The sequence below is a fragment of the Alosa sapidissima genome, chromosome 2 (genome assembly GCF_018492685.1).
Source record: "Alosa sapidissima isolate fAloSap1 chromosome 2, fAloSap1.pri, whole genome shotgun sequence".
Classification (NCBI taxonomy): Eukaryota; Metazoa; Chordata; class Actinopteri; order Clupeiformes; family Clupeidae; genus Alosa; species Alosa sapidissima.
In genome coordinates, this window is record NC_055958.1 from 5,292,328 (window position 1) to 5,317,404 (window position 25,077).

Consider the following 25,077-nt stretch of genomic DNA (forward strand, 5'->3'; position numbering starts at 1 on the left):
AGACTGGCAGCCAATCTGTATTATGTTTCTGCCTCATGTGCGTCACATAAAATTGACGTTGATAGGTCAAGGTCATGAAGGAAGGCACATGACAACATTAAACTGTGCATTACTGACCTAGTTGTCACCAAGTTCAAATTTTATAGCTGTATTTGTATCAATACTAATTTTAGAGATGTGAGATTTTAGGTCAGTAGGTCTGGACTGTTTGGCTGCATGCATCTGTGGCCATATATTTACACATAATAAAAGTACTGATGGCTAGTGTCCTGGCTGATCTTGAATACACCAAGAGTGGTCTGGTGAAAGGTCTGTCAGGTTTACTGCGGACCTGATAGCGTTTCTACAGTCCTCAGCCAAAGAGCTGTAACTATAGAAGCACCATCTGCTTATAAAGTAAGACAGAGTGAAATTAAAGAAAGGAATAACTGTGAGCCTACATTTGACTCATTTTAGCCTACATGCAACAATTATTGAATAAAAACAGCTCTGAGCCAGTTTTATTTCCTGCTTTCAACTCATTAGACTAGTAGTTTCATTCACTAGTAGAATTCATTGCCGCTTTAAGAGAGGCGGGCGCCTTGAAACCGTCAAGTTCCATGTTTGTATCTTGAAATTGAGAGCAGAGACGAACTCCATGTTGTAACAAAGTTATCAACAAGAAACCCCTCCTTTTATTTTATTTTAATTTAATTGTATTTCTTTGTTTTCTTAACAGTTGGAGGCACAAGAATGACTGTACATGCGTACGTATAGGAGCTTGTTTTATATTTTTTAACGATTAGGGGAGGAGGCAAGATAGGCTTTAGCTTAGCGCGATATTTGGTTAAATTAAAATTAGCTAGCTGGGTTTTTGAAAAAGTAACGTATACTTCAAATCGTAATTGCTCTGGATTTACGGATCTCATGGACCACCCGTCCTCGTCAGTAATCACACAAGTGAGCCGTGATGAAGAGGCGAGTACTCCTTTACGAGAGAAAGGTAAGTTAGAAAAGTTTTGAAAGTGGGTTGTTTTGGAGCGCACATGTCAGAACTGAAGAATATCTGAGGCGAAACAAACATAAAGTGTTTTGAAGCAAATAGTGGTCATGCGTGCAGTCAACATTGTTGCCGGAAAACTACAGTTGTTACTTTGTATGGATGCGCTAAATTGCAATAGTTACATTTTGACGAGACGGAATTAAATGGCCGCGTCGGCCTTGGAGGACAAGAACTTAATTTGACAGCTGCGAATAACTTGGTCTATTACATCTCGTCTGCTGTTTCTAAACTCCGTCGTAGTATGAATAATGTGTCAATTCTCTAGAAACGGTCTAGTCTGGCCATTTAATGTTTGAGAATGAAAATAAAAGTCAATTGAAACATTGAAATCTTATTCGGCCCTTAATTCAGGGGGCGGGACTGTATCATCTGAGTAGCCTAGGCAAAAAAGTATTATTAGGCATTAATATGTCTGTCATCATCTCATCTTCTGATCCTAATAACAGACATCACTACAAGCGGGTGGTTGACTGGTCTTCTTTGACATGAAATATCGTGTCCTGAATGTGTCATGCAGTAGCTCAGTCAGTGGAGTTTCAGTGTCTCTGTAGCTGTAGCTGTAGAGGTCAGGAAAGTGGATGGCTTCGTCATCCTTGTCAGATTTTTTCCCGCCAAATGGTCACCACCCATCTCTTGGACATCTCCAGCATAGACTACAGCTGTAAGCCTGGATAAAATGTTTCTGCATAACCCAATTTTTTGTGGCAGCAATATATATATATATATTTTTTTTTTTTTATCAAGTAGGCCTAGCCCCTTCCAGCAGAGTTCCCACAGTAGTTGGACTGACACAAGGTGTTCATGTTGATTTATTTTTGTCAGTGTCCATCAGACAGTGAGGTAGGTTAACAAACAAAACACTGCAAGTGCTCATATGTGAAGCGTTTCACCCTACTGTTTGATCTCTTTTTTTGTAAGCTGGACTGTGGCATCTATGACAGGAGGGGCTGCACACTGACAATTTATTGTCAACATGTAGGTTAAAACCTCAAAAAGATGTAGAAACTTCAAAAAGGATGCATTGTTGTGCTCAAGTGTAAGCTAACCTGAGTCTCAATGTGGGTGCAACAAAAGTACAAAGTAGATCAAAAAGACGAAAGCCGGTGAACACGTCGGATGACCTGCAAGCTCAGTGTTGAGTGTTCACAGGTTCTTTGTGTGGGGTTCTATTGAAAGCAAAGGCCGAAATACGTGGCCATGGTGACCTGACTGTATAGTCACTCACTTCTGTTGTGTGTCAATTGTCACAGAGAAGACTGTGCACTGCTTAGCTGCTAAGCCGTGGCACTCGGAATATGCTGCTTGGGGCTTCCTGTAACTGTGGGCCTCTGGTTTTAGATATAGGTCACAATTGTCAACAGCAGTGCTACGTCATCGCTTGAATTAATTTGTAGAATACAAGGTTTAAAAGTAGGTAAAACAACTATAAAGGTACTTGATTATGCCATTTCAACCTTTGGACCCTATGTAGTAGTTTTGGTAAGGTTAATGTGTTGGTTCAAAATAGCCAGCCCTCTAATGAAACTTAAGTTCCACACAAGCGCTAGCTAATTGAAGCAGTTTGTGCAGGCTGAGACTTTAACCTTATTGTGCAATGGCCTATGCAGAGCCATGTTTTTTGTCACTCAAAAGTGGCAGCTCTGCATGGTTGACTGTCATGCAAGTGTGCAAAAGGCATGCTGAACGGCATTGCTTGGTTTTGTGTCTTTCCTCTTTACACACACACACACACACACACACACACCACGATGGGTGCATAGCTGAGGCATTGGTGACTGATTTCAATCTAAGGAAGAACACTGAGGGCAACCTCCCATGTGTACAACACCTCTGCTGTGCTGTTGCTTATTAATACGCCTTAGTGATTGATCCTTCTTATTGAGACATACTGTATCTGACAACGTTTTGCTGTTGCTCCTCAGTCTCTGTAAGCAACACTTGGTTGGTTGGTGCACAGTGCAAAGTACAGCATCTGGCACTCTCAAAATAATGCTGTGCTTAGACTCTTAGGCGGATATGCCATGGCACGAAATCACGTTTTTGAATTTGGATTGCAGATTAAACTGAGGTGAATGTTTGTCTCCCAGGAGAACATGTCAGGCTACATGCCTATTTGACCAATGTGCTGAGGGGGTTAAATAAGGTCTCAAGGAAGATCATGCAAGGGTGCACACTTTGTTGACTGACTCATTCCTCTTAGTTTAGAAAACGTTCTAAAGAGATTTGATAGATTTAGCTAATGTAGACATGAAACTTCAAACTTGATATTAAGGTTCAAGCTTGATCTGTTGAAGTATCCAAGTGTAAGTGTTCATGTTTGAATATGAATTCTCTCTCTCTCTCTTCACCGCCCTCCCCTCCCCTCTTCCTCTCTTTCCCTCTCTTTCCCTCACTTTCAGTTACTCTGTTTGTCAAACTCTAGTCTGAACTTGCCAGACTCCCTAGATTTCCAGGTGGCAAATGTTTAAAATGTTTGAATACGAGTGACAGAAGCATTCAGCGTGTAAAATTCTTACTCCCACTCAATGCTGTCGGCAGCAGCACTCCCTTCATGTCAAAGTCAAACACTCTTGGAAGGGCAAAGCCTGCAAACCAAAGCAAGCCCAGCCATATAATACCCAAGTGTACAGAAATGTGTTGGACTTGGACTATTATCTCAGCACTGACATCACAGACCGAGCTGACCAGCCCTAGCAGCTTATTTGTTGAAGGGAGCCAGTGGAATTCCTAGTTATATAAGAACAGAGAAAAAAACACATGTTAAGGAATAGGATCCCTGTTAAGCTATGCTGAGGAGTCCTTATTTCTTTTTCTGTGGCCAACAGATCAAGGCTAAATTCTGCCGCTGACCCCATGTCTATGACCACCCGTACCCCGTCACCCTAGGTGCCCGGCCGCTCTCGTAAATCTGAACACACCAGTTTAGCAGGCGAGAGCGTGAGAACAGATGGGATTTGTACATTGCGTATTCTGAACTTGTGTGAGTTGGAAGTGGATTTTGGACAAGGTGCTTTTAGCGAATGCAGTCAATTGAGCCACACTGTCCTTTAAGTTTAAAGCATCGACTCCACCACCTGCTCTTTGCTTATTGAGGATTATTTTTTAGAAATAGGGGGTGGTGATGATGGTGGTGGTAGTGGTGGTAGTGGTGGTGGTGGTGGTGGTGGGGGGGGGGGGCAGTGTTGCAAAGATACAAAGTCTGCGCAGCTCGTCATGCTTGTAGGGCAATTCTGAATCTGTGGTCAGGCTCGCCATTAGCACGCATTCTTGAGTGCCGGCAACGCCTCCGTCCAGTCTGCATGTGAAATGTATTATGGGTACGATGGCCAACCTTGATTGCTGGAATCCCATTATCTGCACTGATACATTGTGGGCTACCTCAGTGTGCCGTTTCCCAGGCTTGTCCTCCTCTGTACCTGCTTTGTTGTGTGAAATATGATCTGATGGTGGCAGCAGAGAGGGAGAGAGTGAATGAGGGAGGGACAGAAAGAGAGAAGGAGAGTGATTCGAATGAGAGTGGCCAACAGTGAGAAAGAAAGAGAGAGAGAGAGAGAGAAGGAAAGAAAACAAAACAACAGAGAGAGAGAGAGAGCGTTCTCTGTGAGGGCCACCCTCTATTGCTTCTCATGAGTTCTTACTTCACTTCCTGATACTTCCTGTTCCTATTTTGGTTTGGCCCGGCCACTGTGCAGCAGAGGGTTATGGGCCTATGAGATGGCTGCATTCCAGAGAGAGAGGGAGGTAGAGAGAGGGGCTGAGGGAATGGACTGGGGCCCCCTGAGTGCTTCTCTTGTTTAGGGAGTTTTATGAAAGCGGCAAAAAAAGGACTGGTCTCAGGCGTAGGTCCATCCCTCCCACCCCAGTCGAAAATCTGCACATTTCGCCGGAGCCAAGGCCTCAAAGGTCCTCAGTGCATTCAGATGAGAAAGCACAGATACTTAATTCAAAACAAGCTGTTTGGGTCTTTGATTTAATACTTCAACACTGTAGTCAACAGCAAACAATCAAATAAATAATGACAGACATTTTCTGTTTTAATACACATCCGAATTTTGTGATACTTGTTTGCACATTTAGAGGGGTTTGAAAATTGTATTTTTGTTTAATTAAAACTCTTCCACTACAGGTAATTTAACACGTCTAACCAATGTATATCCCACTGTATAATGAAGTAATAATTCTTTTAACTCACTGCTTTCCTATTTAAAAATATCTCAATATCGGCATGGTAAATTTACCACCTCTTAAGAATTGATCTATTTATATACTTTTTTGTTGTGTTTATACTGGCATTCCTTTTAAGTTTGATTTGTCTTTCAGATCTGATAATGCCAGTGTTTACAATGGTGTCAGCCTGTGTACTGGTGCCCTGCAATGAATGCCAACTGTTTGCTCTATATCCAAGTAACTTAAACTCGGCACCACGTGTGCCACAATGCTCACAAGTCTGCTGTCCCTCTCACTCTGCGGATAGTGTGAAACAAGTTGTTGGATTGTCGGGGGGATATCAAATGTCGGCGGGGGGCCATAAAATCAGCCGTGGAGAGACCAGCGTCTGCCAGGATGGGAATAGAATCTCAGGCATTCCCAAAAGGGACCCAGATAGGCTACTTTTAACTTTGTGGTGCTGAAACATGCTGACTAGGGCGGGGTCGCGCTGGATCCGGAAAAGAGCTGTAGCCTCGTTATCGGGATCTAAGCCTCCTGGGATATGGGGTGCGAGCCATGGAAAAGAGGGTCACACAGCACAGGCTGTCAAGCCGTCTAAACTGTCAAAACCTCCGCCTCCAGCTGTCCTGCTAAGACATGACGAATAAGTACATAGAACTTAGTGGTCTCGCTTCAAAAACATTGAAGACATTGCACAGTCAACACATTTACCCCAGGGCATGCAATGCTATGCACAAAAGTGAGTTTGAGGCTTTCACCTTGTCGTTGTTTGGGTATTTCCAGTCAGTCCAACGATAAACACAAGGATTGGTGGCGTGCTCCCCTACAACAGAGAATTTTTTGTTTTGCGTGTCCGTTTATGGCTTGGAGCAGGGGCTCTCTATATACAGAGAATGCCATCACTAACCTCTGTCAGCAGCTGCTCGTGAGGGCTATTTAAAGCAGTCTGATGTGTAACATCAGAAGACCCAACGTGGCGGACTACGTGATGTTTCTTTGCACTCTCAGGCTCACTCACCTGCCTGGGCCTTCGGTCGTGTTCCTCTACTCGCCCCTTTGCCCTGTGAGCAGACTTTAGGTATGCGCACCATGCTCTACTCCATCTGCTATAAGTCAGAACCTCCATAAAGACGCGTGGAAAAAGGCCCCCTCGCAGTGTTTTGATTTACGCTACTTTTAAATGCCCTGAATTGATGACTAACGACTTTTCAAAAAAAATTCTTTGAATGCAACATGAATGTATTAATATTTCTTGCATTGCATAAGGAGTCTCGTCTTTGCAAAAACATTTATGGTCTAGAATGTGAGCTGCACATACGTAGACAAGCCACTGCTTTATTGTATACATGGAACAAAAGTGATATGATGTAGCCTATTTCACATTTTTGGTTTAGGAAGCAGATCAGTATGATGGTTAGGGCTGGTTATCGTCTATTACTAGGACTACAGTAGATATAGTAGAAATATACATTTCAGCATTTTGTGAAATTATTCAAATAAAGATTGATTTGAATTGATTTTCCATTATTTTATTTTAAACCCATCTCTAGTGATATGACTATGACAATTCTTCCCAACTAATGTGAATATTTTATTTTACTCATTTGTATTTTAGAGATTTAGATTAAAATTGTTGTTGTTAAATGAAAATATTGAGAATATCATCATATTCATACATCTCCCATAGGCTTTTTAACAGCATTTATTTACATGAAAAGTGTAACAAACAGGGGTTGTTTGTGTGTGTGTGTGGGGGGGGGGCAGGGAGGAACGCAGTTCCCCCACCTTAGATAAATTAATAATAAAATAAATATATTCTTTTTAATCCAACGTTATAGCGTGATGCTATTGTTAAAATAAATTGTGAGTTAATTTTTTGCATGTACAGAGGTGACCAAGAAGCTAGCAATTCTTGTCCAAAAAGTATTGCTACACCACGATACTCAATATGTTGTCCAACGGTGAGTCATTTTCCCCCGTTGCACTGACACTTTTAGGGTTCCCCCACCTGCCACTTTAACCACTGGTAACGAATGCATAAAAAACTACCAGATCGGGGAATATGGATGTATAGAATGAACAAGAACACTATCTTGTTACAATGTCTTCATAATTATATGGTATTGGATTTGGATAGATTTATAATTTTACTGAAAAGGCATTAACATGTTTTGAAAGTTCACTTTGCAGCATTAAGAGTGTTAACACTCGTCCAGAGAGGGTATATGGAAGGAGGTCAAGTAAATGCTTCGTAGGCTACTTCATATTATGTGGGTCAGAGTACAGCTGAAATCATGGCTAGCATCTATCAAAGTCAGTTATCTCTTAAATGTGTTGGCAAGACTGCATCATCACCTCGTTTTGAAAGCTCTGTTGTCATCAGCAACGTGGTAACACAGCATCGCCATCTGATTACTGTAGGAAACAAAATATCAGACCGGGGGTAAAAAAAAGAAAGCTGCATATATGCGGGATCCAGTCAAATTACTCCATCAGGAGTCGGACGCAGGGGTTTCAGTTGGCATGGTAAACTTTCATGATGACAGCGCCTCCTTCATCTTGCTGGCAGTCTAATTTGTCAAAGATTTTGTCTTCTAAAGCCCAGCTATCATCACCCATGTTCGCTTTAGCAATACATCTAAAAAGGTCTCTTGCCTTTAAGCTGTACATAGATTGCTAATCATGACAATCCCTTGTTATGTCTGTCACTATTGCAAAATCACACTGGTCTCTGTCAGATATGCTCGGCTGCTAACTAATACGTTATCAGCCTAGGAGGATTATTGGCTAATTACTGTTGTGAAGGGCTGAATGACCACAGATTGTTTCCCAGGCCCCAGCATTAACGAAATGTTGTCATGAATAGTGAGAGAATGCATGTAGGACTTGCATGGGTGTGACACACATGTTTTCAATGACTGACTGAGACTTCCATTATATCTCCACCCATAGTAGACTCTCTGGTTTCTTGTTTCTTGATTCCTTGCCTGTTGATTACACTTTACAGAGTTTAAGAGATCTCTATCTGTTTGCATGAAAAACACCAAATTTGCACTGGTTGGACCAAATCATAATGAAAATAATTCCCCAATCAACTTTGATGTCAATAAACCAACAACATGTCTTGCTAAGCAGCAGGTGTTCCGAATGAATTTGAATTGTTTATACCAGCAGGGGATCTTTAAAAAGAATCGCAAGCTAATCAACCTTAAGCAGGAAAGTGATATCTTCACATAGAGTGCTTGGTTTTGATTAGTGGCACATTGGTGTCTGTCAGAGCCGTCCAAAGATGGAGGTTTGACGTGTGGTCACGGCGGTGTGGTCAGCAAGCAGTATGGCCGGCATGGTGTGACTGTATGTACTTTTGTGTTCTTAGGTGCCCAAACACATGCTGCATCTTCATCAAAGAAACCCCGCAGTCGCAGCATTTTCCACAGTCTCTTCTGCTGCCTGTGTCATGACGAAACAGATCAGCTCCCAGTCAACAACAACGCCCCGCTGTTGGTTGAAGAAAACGGAACGGTCTCTAAAGTAAGGCAATTTTTATTGTACCTCTGTGTTTTGATGTCCGTACCACTTCATTCACTGTCTCTCTAATCTCTCGCCCCAAGGCCACTCTCCCGCTCAGGGGTTTCTGGGTGTCTTGTGGTTAAATTGACCAAGAGCCATATGATCAACTCTGTCACCAAGGAAACCAAAACCCCATGTTTGTTTTGCGCAACCTTTTCTCTTGACTGCCTTATTTTACATGGTCAACAACAAACAAGTCAGTGTCAATAAATCGTCATGTCAGTGAATCATCCCAGTGCTTGTTTGCATCTATGCAAAACTTTAGTGAAAATTCAGTTGTCTCCTTTGTCACCTATAAGAGTGTTAAAAGATTAGAATTCCTTGGTAAATATGAGATTATATCTTGCCAAACAAGTGCTCTTGGCATAAGACAAAGCCATCCATGATTCTATTGAACACATTCTTGGAAAACAACATGGCTGTTAGCAACTACAGACAGATCAGGTGGTCAAGATGCTCTCGGGTGTCAGTTTCAGATTTATGCCTTACTTCAGCTTTTTATAGTGATTTGATATTCCAGGAGTTATTTGTCACGTCTCTGTAGCCCCCCAAAATAAATTGGTAGGTCTCCTGAAGAGGCGCTGGGTACTGAAGCTCAGTCTAGTTTTGACCCTCCTGTCATGTCAACGTGTGCTCTACTGCTGGTGTCTCAGGCAGCCTGTGGGCTCAGCGAATCTCCCCAGCCCCCACCACAGTTAGACCTTTCAGAGCACCGCATGCCGTCAGGACACTGCCTGCTCTCCGGGGAGAGCAACACACTTGGGAAATGCATTGAGCACTTTCAAGCTGCCGATTTTTGCAGTCATTTTGGAGCTGGAGGGAAATTTTCCCAGTTTTTTGAGTCTTCTCTCAGGGGTGAAATTGTGGTGCAAAGTCCACCGATCAGACAAAATATGCCTGAGGAGAACTGTGTAGACCAAACTAAGGTCTCTGGACAAGAGGAGCACATGGATGGAAATGAGTCTTTCGATGATTATTGTGAACTTTGCTTAAATTCTGTGGATCAGAGCTCTTTTGATTCAGCCGAAGTGCAAGGACTAAGTAAAGCCGTGGAGCACATTTGTAAACACTACGAAGCTGGTGAAGTACAGTTAGAACAACATGTTGGTATACCAGAGTTCCCCGATCAAAGTCATGGTACAGAAACCTTCCGGGTACACAGTGAGTCCTCTCAAATGAGTCAAAATGAGGAAGTGTTCTTTGGAAACAGGTTATGCACTAATCTTGTAACTATTTCAGAGGTTTCAGAGCAGTGCACTGAACAGCACGAACAATTTGAACAAATTTTTAGCACAGCAGAGCTGCAGACTAATAATGTTGAATCTTCTCAGCAAACTAGGTCATTTGAACATGGTACTGTGCTTGGTGGGACATTTGAACTTGATTCTGAATTAAGTACAGTTTCTCAGGAGCTCATGTACTCAGACAGAGGTGGGCCTTTGCACAGTGAGCTTCCTGATCCAAATGTTGAACACACAGAGTCATTTCAACAATGTGAACCCTGCACACAGTGCAGTGGCTCTGAACAACAGGCAGTTTATATCGAGGTGTCAGAAAGTGAAGTGTCTGAGAGTGCTTTTGAAAAGCCCTCCAAACGTGACCAGGAAGCTGCTGCTGCTGCTGATGTCTTCCAGTCCTCTGAATATAGCATATCAGTAGTTGACTGTGAATTAGGCGAACACTCGACATCCACTGACCTCAAAGCTGAAAACTGTGAAATGTATGGCACATTAGTTGAACAGCCATTTAACATGTGCGACATTGCCAAACAGCCTGTGTCCAGCGGAAAACTAGGTAATTATTGTGCATCTACAGAGAGCAGTCAACATGCACAACTCTGCAACGTAAACACGTTTTTTAAAGAACAGATGCTTCCTGATGCTATTGCGGCGGATGAGTGTCAGCCGACTGAAAACACTGCTGAACACTCAAAGACCCCTGAACAATGCGAGACGTCCGAGCACTTTGAGTTGGCTGAACAATGTGGCTCCCTTGATAGCTGTGCTAAATACTATCGCGCCCACAAAATAAACAAGCCATGCCACCACCACAGCTCTCACTGTGAGCCGCTCACAGAGCAACAGAAAACCCGGCGCAATTCTAAATGTGATACTTTGCTCACTGGATCAATGGATACTTTTGAAACCTTATGGCTCTCTCAGTTCTTAATTGAACGTAGACCAGATGCTTCATCTCTAAAAGAATATGAGTGCTGTGAAAACTGCAATCTCTGTGATCGCTCCTCTGAAGACATAGAGGTGAGTGAAGACCGACTTAGTCCTGACCAGTGTGATGCTATACAATTGGAAGAAAAAGTGCAGTCTTGTGGTCACTCCTTTGAGCACAACAACAGTGAAGTCTCTGTGCATTGCGTTACTTCTGAAGAGAGTGAGACTACAACATGCAGTGCAGTATCTTATCACAATGAATCCTCACAGCAAAGGAAATTGTCTGGGACTTGTGTAGAATCTCAAGGGGACGATTTATATGATGTCTGCACTGATACCCAATGTGAAATACACAAGGATCTTGATTTCTTTCTTGATCAAGATGGACTCTTTGAACTTAATTCCGAGGAAGGCAGTGATATTAGTAGATCTTACAAACCTGATGTGGATTCTCTGGATGGATTAAGTGAAGGGGATGACTATCACCCCTGTAACGAGAAAAGCCAAGACAGTTCTGAAACTGAAGAATCATTTAAAACCTGCTCTGATGGAAGTGAATCTGATGAAAACTGTTCTGAGTCCTCTTATAACAGTGATAAACTATCTGAAGAGGCAGAGAATGACCACTTTCCTATCCAGGATGGGTCTTTTGATGGGTCTCCACATGATGATAATCAGGAAGGTTACTTGCATTATACAGATGATGGAGTGCATGAATTCTCACTGGAATGTGAAAATCAATCCTGTTCTTATTTGTGGACGGCAGAAGACCCTGAAAGTGCTGACCTCTGCAGTGCAGACGGCGATGTTTATGAGGGTGAAAGTCATGAATCCAGTGTTGAAGAACGGTACACTGAGGAAGATGGAAGTGAACCAGACTCAGAAGGAGACCGTCTTGAACCCCAAATAGATGAAGAAGGTCCTAAGGGCCCTGTGGGAGCAGCTGAAGTTTCTGAAGACAGCCCAGTGGAAAAGACGGAGCAAGAAGGTCAGCTATTGGTATCCCCTCCTGAGGAGAAGCTTTCTCAACCTGCCATTGGATATGCACTTTATCAAAGTCAGACTTTAAGACTGTTCCTGGAACGGCGACGACTGTCAGCGGCTGAAGCCTATGGGCACTATGGTGCAGATTTTTGTAGTTTGGATCTAATATTCGATCCCTGGGCCGAAGTGGAAACCAAAGACAAAGAACCCAGTGAAGTTGTTGCTGAAGCAGAAAAAGAAAGAAGTGAATCTGGCTCTGTACAGGAAGACGATTCTGAGGTGCATCGTAAGGATGAACCTTCCGTTGAATGTGACGAGGGTAAAACGCCTAGTCCAGATAACTGTGACCATCATGGGCTTATCCCTGATATTATTTTCTCTGAAGTACTGGATGAGAACAAAGATGAAGAAATTGGAGAATTGTATGACACAAATGAGGGCCTACTCACTAGCCCTGAGATTCCTTATGGTATAGAGGCCTCCGAAACCCCAGAGCCGCTCTGCCCTAAAGACACCGCTGAGGCCGGTGAGGAACTCTCAGATCTGCTCACGTCCGAACAAGGAGAGTGGGACTCTGAGCAGGTTGAACAAGCCAAGTTACCTGAGCCTAAATGTGCTGAGTCGGTGATGCCTGAATTACTGTTGTCTGATCTTATTACCCAACAGACAAAGCCCACTAAGAACAGTGTTGATCATGCTAAGACCTCAGAAAACAATGTTGAATCCACTGAACACTCTGAACACTGTGCAACACATCAATTCTTTAAGCTGGCTGATGAGAGAAAGACCCCGGAACCATTGGAGGAGCCTGAAGAGATTGAGTCTGAGGATGAGGATATCCAAGAGACCTGTCAGTGCGAGTTCTGTGTCCCAACAGAGGAGGTACTTAGTCCTTTTGCTGCACATATAAATTGCTTAAGAAGCATCGATAAAATGTTTCTTTTTTCAATTGCTCAGCATGCTGGGTTTCATTTAGCCCACTCCTAATGCATGGTGTGAATTTTGTAGTTTCTGAAATAATAAAAAAAGAAGGCTGAAACTTATGCCTGTTGAGTTTTACCTGTGAGCGGTTTTGCGGGTACCAGACATGTGTCGTGTTCAACTTTGGTCTGAGTTTGTTTTGCCTCAGAGCTAAAATAAGTGAAGGAGAATGCTCAAGTACATCTCTGATTCCATGTCATATGGGCTTGTTATTTCAGTCTGAAGTTTAAAAAGACACCTATCTACAATACACCCGCCCCCCCTCCTGCTCCTAAAGCACAGCCTCAGTGGCAAACTCGGCTCAGGCATAAGCACATCTGTCTCTATGTTCAGTTCAGTTGCTTTTCCTATAAGCATGTTTTGCCCTTCCAGCTGGTTAAGTGTGTTTCTGTATAGAGCATGGGCACTTTCAGACAGAGAATGGCTTGGCCAGGGTGTCGTGTAACCTCATCCCATCCCGGGCAGTGCCCTCAGTCACACGGCCTGGCTCGGCCTGCGGAATGTAAGAACTAAAAGAGCTTCCGTGTGCCCCCTCATGGACACTCCCCTCTAGAGCCTATTTCTCTCTCTGCCACTACAAGCAAGCAAGCTTTTTATTTTTTTTTCCTTTTCTTTTTCCGTTGACACGGCAGTATTGAAACACGAGTCATTCATGATTGTGGACTGAATGTATTGAATTACTGACTTGCACAGGCAGTGGTTTACTAGCAGCTGCTGTTGGAGCTTTACTTGAGCTGTCTGGACTGGCTTTGAGTTTATGTACATAAAATGTTTTATGTAGTTTTTGCTCTGTATATTTACACTGTTTTGTTTTGCTAATATCAGAGTAAAGTGGTTTCATGCTGTAACTGTTCAGTTGCTTAACTTCCTGTTGTGTGTTTGCTCACCCCAGGTCCCAGCCAAACCACTGCTCCCTCAGATTAAATCGAAAGACGCGGGGAAGATCTGTGTAGTCATTGATCTAGATGAAACACTAGTCCACAGTTCATTTAAGGTAAGCTGTGGATCCCAATTGCCTCATCATCATCCACTCACTTCCACACACCCCTACTACTAAGCACTGTGATAAGTCCCATGTACCTCTGCTGTACTGAAACATGGGGATTTTCTATATGTTGCACAACATTATCTATATGTTGCACAACATTATCTATATGTTGCAGGCATTATCTATATGTTGCACAACATGGTTGTGGCAAAGTAACGTGGCTGTACATGTGTTGGACAGATGGTCAACATTGTCAAAGGACACATACAACTTCCTTCTCAGCAACAGCATATGTTTGATCAATTAGGGCACAGCATGGGGCACATTTATGAAATCCCTCAACTTGTCAGTATGTTCTTGGTACTGGTCAAATGTCAGATACCTGATAGCCGATGTTCTGTACAGGGAACACATCGAAACTGAATTGCATAATGTGGGCAATATTGAGGTGGTTCGTGTCTGAAAACACTGGATTTTGTATAATCTGTCACAATAAAAAGTATTGAATTCAGATCCTGTAGTAAGTCTGCCTTGAAGGAATAAGTGTGTGCTGGAATAAGGGTGTGTTGTGGCAAGAATCAGCCGTCTCCAGTCTTTTATTCCTTTACTGTTTATGGAAGAATTCTTTCCTCCTAAGCTGAAATGTATTACATCAGCAATGTGTTATGTTGAACAGTAATGAAAACCAGACTTTTGTTAAATGGAGAGTGTCGACAGTGACACTTTATTCATTTTCAGCTCATTGTATCACATCAATACATCAACAGGTCCCGTCTCCCCTTCTACAGCGTCTAGTGTGTCAAAATCCTGCAGTGCCTTACAGTTATGAGGAATTAGTCATTCATGGTTAATGGGTAATTTTACTGGTGATCATTGTTGGTTTTGTGAAGCTTCTACACTGTGCCTTGGCATCTTCAGAGTTACTTCATAGTCTGTGAATGTAGGTCACGGTGTCCCATCCTCTGTATACCACATGCACGTGATGAACTTACCATTTGAGATGCAGCATATACAAGCTACATTGCCCCCTCTTAATAAATCACTGTTTATGAGCCTGGTCCATTACATTATTACAAATGGCTTGATGGCTCCAGCAGGGTGGTGTTGCCATTTGTTATTTTGAGGGTTAAGTTGCAGAAATTTCATCTGCATGTGGTGTTGTGTGTTTGCTTAACCCTTTCGGTAGTGGATCACTATCCATACAGTTGGAGTTAAATGAAATGTATAGAAAAACCTTCTGAAGTTATATGATGTTTTTTATTAAATTAATTCATGCCTCATTTAGACCAAGATTTATTTATTCTGTCAACAGCCGGTGAACAACGCTGATTTTATCATTCCAGTTGAGATTGATGGGACTGTTCACCAGGTAAGCATGATATGACCGTACAGTATGTATGACAACAAACTGAACTGACTGCATGGCTCTCTTACAGCGTCGTTGGAGTGTCTTTGGGACATTTTGAGGCTTTTCCACAAGTTTGTTTCTTTCTGTTTACCTATCACTTCTCCTCTGGGCATGCTACCTGACAAGGGCAGTGGCCTTCTCTGTTGATGGGTCTGAGCAGCAGGTGGCTATTTCAGTGTCCTGACGGAATGACGAAACCCTGGCTGGCTTCTCAGAACTCACTGCCCATCAATCTCACTCAGAGCACACATCTACTGCTCACACAGGTTGTGGCTGGCAGCGAACATTAGCCCTTTAAAGGGCAAGCATGGCCCCAGTTGCGGCCGACCAGAAAACCACCCAAGCTGGACAAGGCTTGCGCCTGTTTCAAGTAATCCAGGATAGGCTTGTTAAGTCGTGGAAAGCCTATTCGGGATAACTTGGTTCAGGAGCAAGACCACCGACTCCATGAAGATGTTTGGAGGACACGACCTCACATGAAAAACAAACCATTTTATGGCGTGACTTAAAACGGGGTCATCGTTTGACAACCCCATAAAGTGCTTTACCCACATCCAGTGACCCATGGATAGTGCTGGGTGTTTATTAGTTAATCTTCAGTGCACGAAAACTGAGCTCTGCCCTGACTGACAGGGGAGAATCATGGAATAGTCTGACCTGCAATTCTGGAATCTGAACTCAGTGACTTCTATATTTAAATTAATGAATAATTGTAAATGCATATGATGTGAATGAAAATGCTTGGTGATGTCTCTGGCACTGGCTCATTCAGCTTTTCTCATGCCCAGGTGTACGTGTTGAAGAGGCCCCATGTGGATGAATTCCTTAAACGTATGGGTGAATTGTTCGAGTGTGTGCTTTTCACCGCTAGCTTAGCGAAGGTGAGTAGAACAACTGTTTCCTTGTGTTGGCCCTTGGTCAGGTTGCGCGCAAACTGCTGGGTGTTGTACCAAAGTGTCAGGGGTAGCACCATGTAACACCCCCCGCACCTGCTCGGCCTCTCCTCTTCACACCTCAGCAGCCGCACAACCCATTTTGCCAGTGATGCACTATTGGTTTTACTACCAACTCATGTTCCCTATGTGCCTAAATTGAATCTCTCCCTTGTGTTTTCTTGAATATGGCAGTATGCGGATCCCGTATCAGATCTGCTGGACAAGTGGGGCGCCTTTCGCAGTCGGCTCTTTCGAGAATCATGCGTATTCCACCGTGGCAACTATGTCAAGGACCTAAGCCGCCTAGGCCGAGACCTGAATAAGGTCATCATTGTGGACAATTCCCCTGCCTCCTACATCTTCCACCCAGACAATGCTGTATGTTTTTACAATTTTTTATTCCATCTTCAATAGAATGCCAGTGCTGTTGATTATTAAATTCAATGATAACCATATTTTTATGAAATGAATTGCGAGATGCAGATGTCCATGTACATATTGATCAGTTAAAATGTCTATATCGGTTTATTCAGTAATTTTCTTGTAACTCCAAAACCCTTTGAGTGCATCATGGTGATGGGTTTTCTCTCCTGTGCCTCCTCATGCCACTCTAGGTGCCTGTAGCATCCTGGTTCGACGACATGGCCGACACAGAGCTACTTGATCTCATCCCGTTCTTCGAGAGACTGAGTAAAGTAGACGATGTGTACGCTGTCCTGAAACAGCACAGGACTACAAGCTAACGCGACCACAGTGGCAGCTTTCACCTCGGGGCCAGGGAGGCCTGCTTGGGCATGGGCCCCACGCTGCTTCCCACGTAAAGGACCAGCGCCTGTCTCGGTCTGAATCACTTTACCCAGAATTCCATTCACAGGACATTTTCTATTGGCTGAGAGAGAGAGAGAGAACAGCTGGTAGATCCTTGGTTTGGTTTTTATAGAGATGGAACTGTGGGACTGCTTGATTATCAAAAAGAGAAACATGAGAGTTGCATTGATAATTTTAATACTTCAACAGGTGTTATTCATCCTTTTTGGTTAATAGATTTTTCCCCCAGACACGTTTGCGGGAAGCCTGTTTAAAGGAACTGTGGGAATTATTCAAATAAGTACTAGTCTTTTCTGTTATGTAAGCAGTGAATAACCGGGTACTTGGGGTTTTCCATGAGGTAAACTGCCCTCATTCCCTCTTTTGTAAAATTGAGTTTATCTCAGAAGCCCAAGTGAGGACGGAACAACGATGGCAATCATGTCAGGTTCTATGCTGTCTCTCATAATTCGCCAATTTTTTTAAAAGCAATATTTATTCATCTTTTACCTCTTGACATGCTATTTTTTCCTAATCTTTTTTTTTGTCAAGATCTCCTAATACTGCCACAATCATCATTCTTTGTAGCATTTTCTCACCGCAGAGATAAGTGCGTATCGATGTCAGAAAGGGAAAGTGGCGTGGTTCCACTGTAGTGCCAGCCTCTGCTGTCAGCTCCCCCCTCGAGGTTATAAACAAACAATCAGAAGCATTTGTTACCCTCACATATATGCCTTATATCTTGCCTTAAAAAGTACCCTTTTGTAATATGACAAACAATTTTAGTTATTAGTTGCAAGGTAATGTAGACTGTGTTAAATAAATTCCAAGAATATGTGTTATTCGTGATATTAATCAAAGCAGAAAGATACTGGAATACTTTAATACTAATTATTACACATACTCTACAAATGTTCAGTGCATTAACCATGTTACTTCTCACAAAATTTGTGAAATGCATTAACTGTTGTCGGTCACTCGTCACCTGATTTGAGACCTGGCCTGAGAGAGGGTTGTGTGGCTGATTGGAGAGCTCCCTCCCTGAGAGTAAATTTGTCACCTTGCGGCCGAATCGGTCAGCCGCTTGTCTGCCTGGACTCTTGTGTTGAATGGTGGGGGGAGGGGACTCACAGTCCCGTCAAAGGTTCTATATATGTAAACTCATGTTATTGAAATCTGATGCAAAGTCCCGCAAGTGCCAATGCAAGTGGGCCCGAGGAGACTCTCCTGTGTGGGATGATGATGTTTTTTTTGTTGTTGTTGTTGTTGACTTTGACTGTTGGGGTGAGAGCACAAAAATGTGTTGGTTGTTTTTAAAATAATGCTACTTTTGTCCATTTATACATTTTTAAATGTTTTATTTTTAATAGATGTTATGTTGACAACGCAGTGCCTTCATGCTCTTATTACGATGATGCTGATGATAATGGTAAAGATGATGATGATGATGATGATGATGATGATGATATCAGTACTGTGCCAAGGGGAAAGACTTGTAATCCATAATGGTTTCAACAGCAGTATGATTAATGTTCGGTTTCGACAAGCACAATGGCTTCCTCCATTCTTTTCAGTACTTGAATCTGACCATTTATCTGCTTTTAATTTTTTTCCTCTTTTAATCTTTGACATAGCATTGAATGTAATATGCTTTGTATTTCAGCAACAATCTAGGCCTTGGTGTTGATGTCTCAATAGACACTTATAGGTTAGGACCTTCAACACGTAATTTGCAAAAAAAAAAACATATATAGATCTTATAAAATGGTACTCATCAGGATGATTAATTTCTGTACATGAAATTTATAACGCTCCCACTACAAACTTGAGAGCTTGTGGAGCTTTATGTTGATATGTAGAACACTTGTTTGAACTGAATGCTGATAATCTGGCAGTTGGACTCACATTGGACATGCTTTCGGAGCGCAGAGTTTGGTGTTCTCAGTATCCAGTATCTGCCTCCATGTATACACATCTGTTTATATCACGTATAATTTGGGATCGTCAAAGTCATTCCCCTCCAAGCACCTTCTTAAATAGATAAATAGATAAGTAAATAATGGAATCGTCATGGAGACCGGGGGCTCTGTAAGGGTCACTGAAAGCCCCTGTCCGCATGCATCCCCGCCTACTGCACACTGACCTTTGCACTGCATTTAAAGAGACGATGTGCAGTCAGCATGCAGGTTACTGTGACCCACTTCAAGTGGCAGGTTACAGCCAGGTTGTGAAATCGCAATGTAAACATTGTGCCTTCTGCTGAGGCCTTTATTGTGCACTTTCGTTTCTGGATAAAAAAAAAAAGCGTGGGATCAGTGTTTGTCTTCATGAACAAAACGAGAACTTTTTTCAGTTCTGTTATTGCTCCTGTCTTCACACATGATGCAGGGTGTAAACTCCCCAAGGTTAAATAAATATTCAATTGTATGAAACCTATCTTTAGTAGAATATTTATGGAAATACATAACATATTAAGATATGAAATAAAACAATCAGTATTAATACATTCTGTTCTATTTTCCGTTTTCCCACCTTGGTTTCTCTCACACAGGCCTTATGTCTCTGGTTTCAAGCTCCGATCTGTCCCATTGCTCAATGACAATGATTTTGTAAGAAGTCTAAAGCAAATCAAGTTCTAACTGTATGACCTTTTAATACCCATTCATGGTTACATGCATGTGAAGTCAGGTTTCCTTATGAATATCAGATTGAAAGTATGCCCCCTAGAGGACTTTGTTAAAACATTTATACAATCGCCACCATTTGGGAAGCCAATTTGAGAATTGTACCTTCAAAATCAGTATGTAAACATACACTACTGGTCAAAGGTTTTGGAACACCTACTCTTTTATGGCTTTTTTTTTACTATTGTTACATTGTAGAGCAAAACTGAAAACTATGAATTTACAGACGTGAGATAAGGTAATGTAGTAAACAAAAAAGAGTAAACAAAGCTGTGTATAGACTAAACAAAGCTGTTTAATATTTTAGGCCCTTCTAAGCAGGCAACTTTTGCTATGATGACAGCATTTTACACTCTTGGCGTTCCATCAACCACCTTAACGTTAGACTCTGGGAATGTTTTTTTTTTAACAGTCCTGAAGGAGTCCCCATACAGTACATGTTGTGATGCTAGACTCTGGGGATGGTTTTCTAACAGTCCAGGGGGGTATTCCAAGTATATGGTTTAGTGATAAACCTGGGTAAGTTAACTCAGAGTAAGTGGTAAACCTCCTACAACAAGAGTCCTATGGTATTGTTTTGTTAGGAGAATGAAGCCATGCAGCTCTTCTATTAGGTTTACCATCTACTCTGAGTTAACTAACCCAGGTTTGTCACTAAACCACGTACTTGGAATACCCGAAGGAGTACCCACAGGATGTGATGTTAGGAATGGTTTTCAGTCCTGAAGAAGTCCCCACATGTTGTTGGGGAACCTTTTTGCTTAACAACTAAAAGAATAGATGTTTCAAAACTTTTGACCGGTAGTGTACAGTATGTTATCTATTTATCCTCTGCCTTCACCATTATTTGTTAACTAAATGTATACAAACGTCTATATCAGAGCATCTACATGTTTGCTGAATTGCAGCTTAAAGGGGGACAAAAATGGGCTTTCACATTTCATTCAATACCCATGCAATTCAGAAATAATTTCCTGAGACATTTGTAATTTAGTTGAACCTTTTATGGTCATTGAAGTTGGTGAAACTCTGAAAAACTTAGCATTTGTGTGTTTTTTTTTTTTTTACAGAATGTAAATCATCACAACATGGCTGAAGAAAGCTTTTATTGAAAGATACTTCCAAAACAAATGAAACAGTCAGAGATGCAATAAATCCAGAACTATGAGGGTGCTTGAAACAAAATGATAATAATGGAATTCAGAAAAGACAGCTTCCACATAGGAATAGAGCTTAATTGATTAGTACATGCTCGATACTTATTTGTGAAATGCAACTGAAAAGTCACGTGATATAATAAGTAATATGTTTCAGTTATCAACCATTCTAAGTTAACCTTTCATTTGGCCCGCTGTATGTACATAGCATGCTTCAAACTAGACGGCCCCCCTTGACTTGCTTCACAATACCCTTAAGCCTGCATCCCAGAGACTATGTATTTTTCTTTTAAAAAATCTATACAAAGGACAAAAATACAAATATACATCAATCAATGAACTTACATTTGACAAAATAACTGATCATTGGATAGAACTAAAAATTGAGAATCAAATATGAGAAGACCTGGATAATATCATGGTATATTGTCGTTGTATAATAAATGAAATATAATGAAAATAAAATATATACCAAGTTTAGTTGTTGACAATTATATAATAATGTTTGGTTTCTTTTGATTATCCTAAACATATGAATACAAATACAAAACATAAAAAATTAAGATTGAAATTAAACTTCAAACCTTTTGAGAATCCCTCACATGGGCTCACTGTTATTTTTCAGATGCTTTGTGTATGTAGTGCCCTTCTCCAGATGATTTAAGCAACGCAGCAGATCAGTTGATCACATGATATTCTAATAGATTCAAGTCATCACGTTTGACAGAATTTTCAGTTTCAACCCCAGTTTAACGAGTAAGAAAACTGAATATCCTTTCAAAATCTATATTAATGCAGATCCTCTTCAGGGACATTAGCCGGCAACAATTTCATATTTCAAAGATCACCTGAAAAACAAGATGTTAAATTTTTTAAAAAGTATATACATAAGTTAATGAATAAATGATTGTGAATAAAGTTGGATTTTATAGTACAAAAGGCTGTAATATACAATAATAACTGTTTAGATAAAATCCCTATGCACTGGCTGTTTTTAATCCCAGGTGCTGGTGATGTGCAGGAATATCAGACTTTTAAAAAATAGAGACCATCACCGCACACCGGTCTAATATTAGGAATTGTTTGTGAGGACAGAATGACACGTTTTGCCGTAAGCTTCTTCAGGTTCTCTCTGATAGAGAGTGATCCTGAAGAAGCTTACGGCGAAATATGACGTTCGCTCCTCATAAACAATTCATAATATACTGTAGGACCAGTGTGCGCAGTGATGGTCTCTATTTTTTTAAAGTCTGATATTCCTGCACAACAAGAAGGCACTGAATTTAGCATCACTAAAACACCAACTTCCTTTCCATGTGAACTCTAATAAAGTTTACAACTATAAATGATGGGATGTGATATGTGTATGACTCATACTGTAGTGTTCCATCCAAGAGCCTTATGTTACGATGAGAAGACATGGCTTCCTTAAGCACACTGACCATTAACTAACGATTAGAGGACCAGCGTTTACATTCTCACCACACACTGTTGAAGTCGGATCAGATGATCCTACCTCAGCGGTTCTCAGCTTGGCCACTGTGGCTACGGGCCGTTGTCCCACAATGCATATGGTAGGTGGACGACGCAAGTGTTTGCTTACAGCGAGTCCTATCGCGTATTCTTGGCTAACCATCGGCAAGATACTTATCCAAGCAAAGGTGTTGACTTGGTTGAAAGGCTCTTGTCAACAACCTTCTTCTGCAGCCCTTATATGCTCCAGAAATGTAGATGGCAGGCGACTACACCATGGGAGGCTTTTCAATATCCAGGACCCAGAAACTTGATCGGCACAACTAATCTTCCCATAACATCCCATGGGAAGGTGATGTTACACTACATTCACAGATACATTAAGAAATTGTTTATTTATAACTTGTTTATTTGGGCTATTAAGTGTTCCCAATTTAATAGGTGACTTAACCGCCTAACCAACGTTTCTTTCATTTCTCCTTACAGAGGTCTGACTAGGCATGTCTTGTGCTGTACAAGTGAAGTCTACCTGCCGCCTCTGATCAGAATTTAACTCTGTGATTATTCAGAACACTTACTTTTAACCACAAGGTTGGCAGTGCTCTTGGCTTTTCCGGACGTGAATTGGACAGGACCGGTCATGTCCGCTGACGTCTGCCTCAGCGTGAGTTTATGGACGGTGCCCATCTTCTCCAGCAGGACCCGAGGGCCAGCCTGCAGGCTCTCCCCATTGAGCGTCCACACTGGGGCCTTGGTCACCGGCATGGAGACCTCGCACTCAAAGCAGGCCTCGTCAGGGGCCGCCACCTCCACATCCTGCAGCTCGCGCACCATCAGCAGGGACTGGGCTGGCCGCACATGGAAGAGAAGCGTGGAGTTGTTGAGTGCTGCAGTTTTAGTGTTTACTGATCACTGAAATAATTGTCACTAGAGGGTACAAATGAACAGTGGGTACAAATTAACTGGTATTTACATTTTTTTTTAATCATTATTATTCTACTACAAACAACACCTCAAAATATATTGTAGGTTACATAACATTGAAATACACGCAAAACATTTGTATTCATGCAGTACTTGAAATAACCTAATTCATTTACCTTCTACTGTCAGTTTGGCGGAGCACGAATAATCTCCAACCTGGACACTGTAAGTTCCCTCGTCTTCTAGCGCCACCTGCTGGATCACAAGCTTCCGGTAGCAGCCTTCACTGCAGATCTCAAAGCGCTCGGATGGCAGGACCACATTGCTGCCTTTGTACCAGCGGATACTGCACCGTGGATTGGACACAGTGCAGTCCAGAAGGACGCGGCTCTTTTCTAGAGCAATTTTGTCCTGCAGTGGTTGAACTATATTTACTGGGAGTTCTGTTGGAATCAAGTTAAATAAGACATAAGTAAACCAAAGTAGAACAAACAAACAAATATAGCAACACATAAACAAAAGCAACATGTTTTCATAAAGGTCAATCATTTGTGCATGACACAAACTCTCCAAGTTGCCCTGTCTTGTTTAATTAGGGATGTTTGAAAGGCAACTTGTGGGTTCAAGTTTTAGCAGTTCTGCTAAAAGGCTATGGTCTAAGTTTAAAGAATGCTGTTGGATAAGAACTTCTCAGAAATACTATAAAGAGATTTATGTTACCCTCTACTTCCAGGTAAGCTGTAGACTCAATATTTTTGGCAACAAATTTGATCTCCCCCGAGTCCTCTCCCTTGATATTGCAGATCAGGAGGAAGTGCTTGGTTCCTGTTCATAACATAAGACATAAACATTTAGACTACATAATTTACAGTGTATGCTTTACATTAACTCTGCACGTTATGTGGAAAATAAGCACGCATGACGACCTTCCTGTCGGATCCTGATGGTGCTGGTGGGTTTGATCTTCTCGCCATTCTTGAACCATTCTCCTGGGATGTTGTCCAGAGACAGCTCACACATGAACACAGCGTTCTCATCCTCCTGGATCTCCAGATCCTCCAGGCTCTGGATGACCTCGAGCTCAGGTTCTGTTCAAACAAACAAAAACAAGCAAATGAAAATGAATGACAAAAAAAAACACTAGATTTATAAAATGAAAATGTAAATTTAAGTAAACATATATTGACATTATTATATCAATATTAGAGAATATCTATCTATTTATCTACATATCTATCTATCTATTCAAATATAAATATATCAAGTCTTAGTTTTCTATTACCAGCAGATGGCAGTATTGTACCATTCATCCCTAAGCTGTATACCTCTATCTAGGGCTCTGATTTATCCTCACAATCACCCCTCTAGGTTGATGTCAGCATTAGAAAAACTGAAATACTGTACCTGTACATAGTGGAGCAGTATGGACATATGGCAGTGTGCACAGATATATTAAAAATTAGTACCATATACTTCCAAGGAGCAGCTAGTGCTGGTGTCTCCAGCGTCGCACATGTAAACACCAGAATCGTCCATCTCACAGCGTAAGATCTGAAGAAAACGCTTCCGTCCCATGGAATAAATTCGATGATTCTTGCCGGGCTTCAGTTCCACACCATCCTGCGTTTCAGAGGAAACACACATCAGTTAGCCAAGTTAGATTTTTTTTTTAAATGTAAATTATGGCACATCAGTGGTCCATCTGTTAGAGTAAGAGTGTACAAAATTAACAGTATCGTTATAATGAGTAGTAAATGCCCACAGAAAGAAAAAATACAAATTTGTT

General features: G+C 41.7%; 2 protein-coding genes across 8 annotated transcripts in view; one reads left to right on the forward strand and one right to left on the reverse strand.

Annotated features, from left to right (window-relative positions):
- Positions 1-541: 541 nt before the first annotated feature.
- On the forward strand, positions 542-19,702 carry ctdsp1 (CTD (carboxy-terminal domain, RNA polymerase II, polypeptide A) small phosphatase 1). Of its 3 annotated transcripts, XM_042084468.1 has the most exons (8): positions 542-982; positions 8,589-8,743; positions 12,703-12,816; positions 13,808-13,909; positions 15,216-15,272; positions 16,100-16,192; positions 16,439-16,624; positions 16,861-19,557. In XM_042084468.1, the coding sequence occupies exons 1-8, from the start codon at positions 907-909 to the stop codon at positions 16,987-16,989; spliced, it is 912 nt and encodes a 303-aa protein (XP_041940402.1). In that variant the 5' UTR covers positions 542-906; the 3' UTR covers positions 16,990-19,557. The 3 variants fall into 3 exon arrangements, with proteins under 3 accessions (XP_041940402.1, XP_041940403.1, XP_041940401.1); XM_042084469.1 differs by lacking the exon at positions 12,703-12,816 and having other exon boundaries at positions 577-982; XM_042084467.1 differs by lacking the exons at positions 542-982; positions 8,589-8,743 and having other exon boundaries at positions 9,150-12,816; positions 16,861-19,702.
- Positions 19,703-20,826: 1,124 nt separating this feature from the next.
- The window catches only part of obsl1b (obscurin like cytoskeletal adaptor 1b), a 35,028-nt gene continuing 30,777 nt past the window's right edge, over positions 20,827-25,077 (reverse strand). For all 5 annotated transcript variants that reach the window (XM_042084455.1, XM_042084458.1, XM_042084457.1 and 2 more), the window contains 6 exons: positions 24,758-24,911; positions 24,218-24,379; positions 24,012-24,116; positions 23,468-23,734; positions 22,946-23,215; positions 20,827-21,742 (listed from right to left, as the gene is read on the reverse strand). In XM_042084455.1, the coding sequence (XP_041940389.1) occupies positions 21,732-21,742; positions 22,946-23,215; positions 23,468-23,734; positions 24,012-24,116; positions 24,218-24,379; positions 24,758-24,911 (969 nt within the window). In that variant the 3' untranslated portion in view covers positions 20,827-21,731. The remainder of the gene's footprint in view (positions 21,743-22,945; positions 23,216-23,467; positions 23,735-24,011; positions 24,117-24,217; positions 24,380-24,757; positions 24,912-25,077) is intronic.

Excerpts from the sequence above, each read along its gene's own strand:
- ctdsp1 (XM_042084467.1), top strand. The coding sequence starts at position 9,403 with ATGTCAACGTGTGCTCTACTGCTGGTGTCTCAGGCAGCCTGTGGGCTC. Across the intron at positions 12,817-13,807 it reads TCTGTGTCCCAACAGAGGAG|GTCCCAGCCAAACCACTGCT; the intron begins GTACTTAGTCCT and ends TGCTCACCCCAG. Across the intron at positions 16,625-16,860 it reads TCTTCCACCCAGACAATGCT|GTGCCTGTAGCATCCTGGTT; the intron begins GTATGTTTTTAC and ends ATGCCACTCTAG.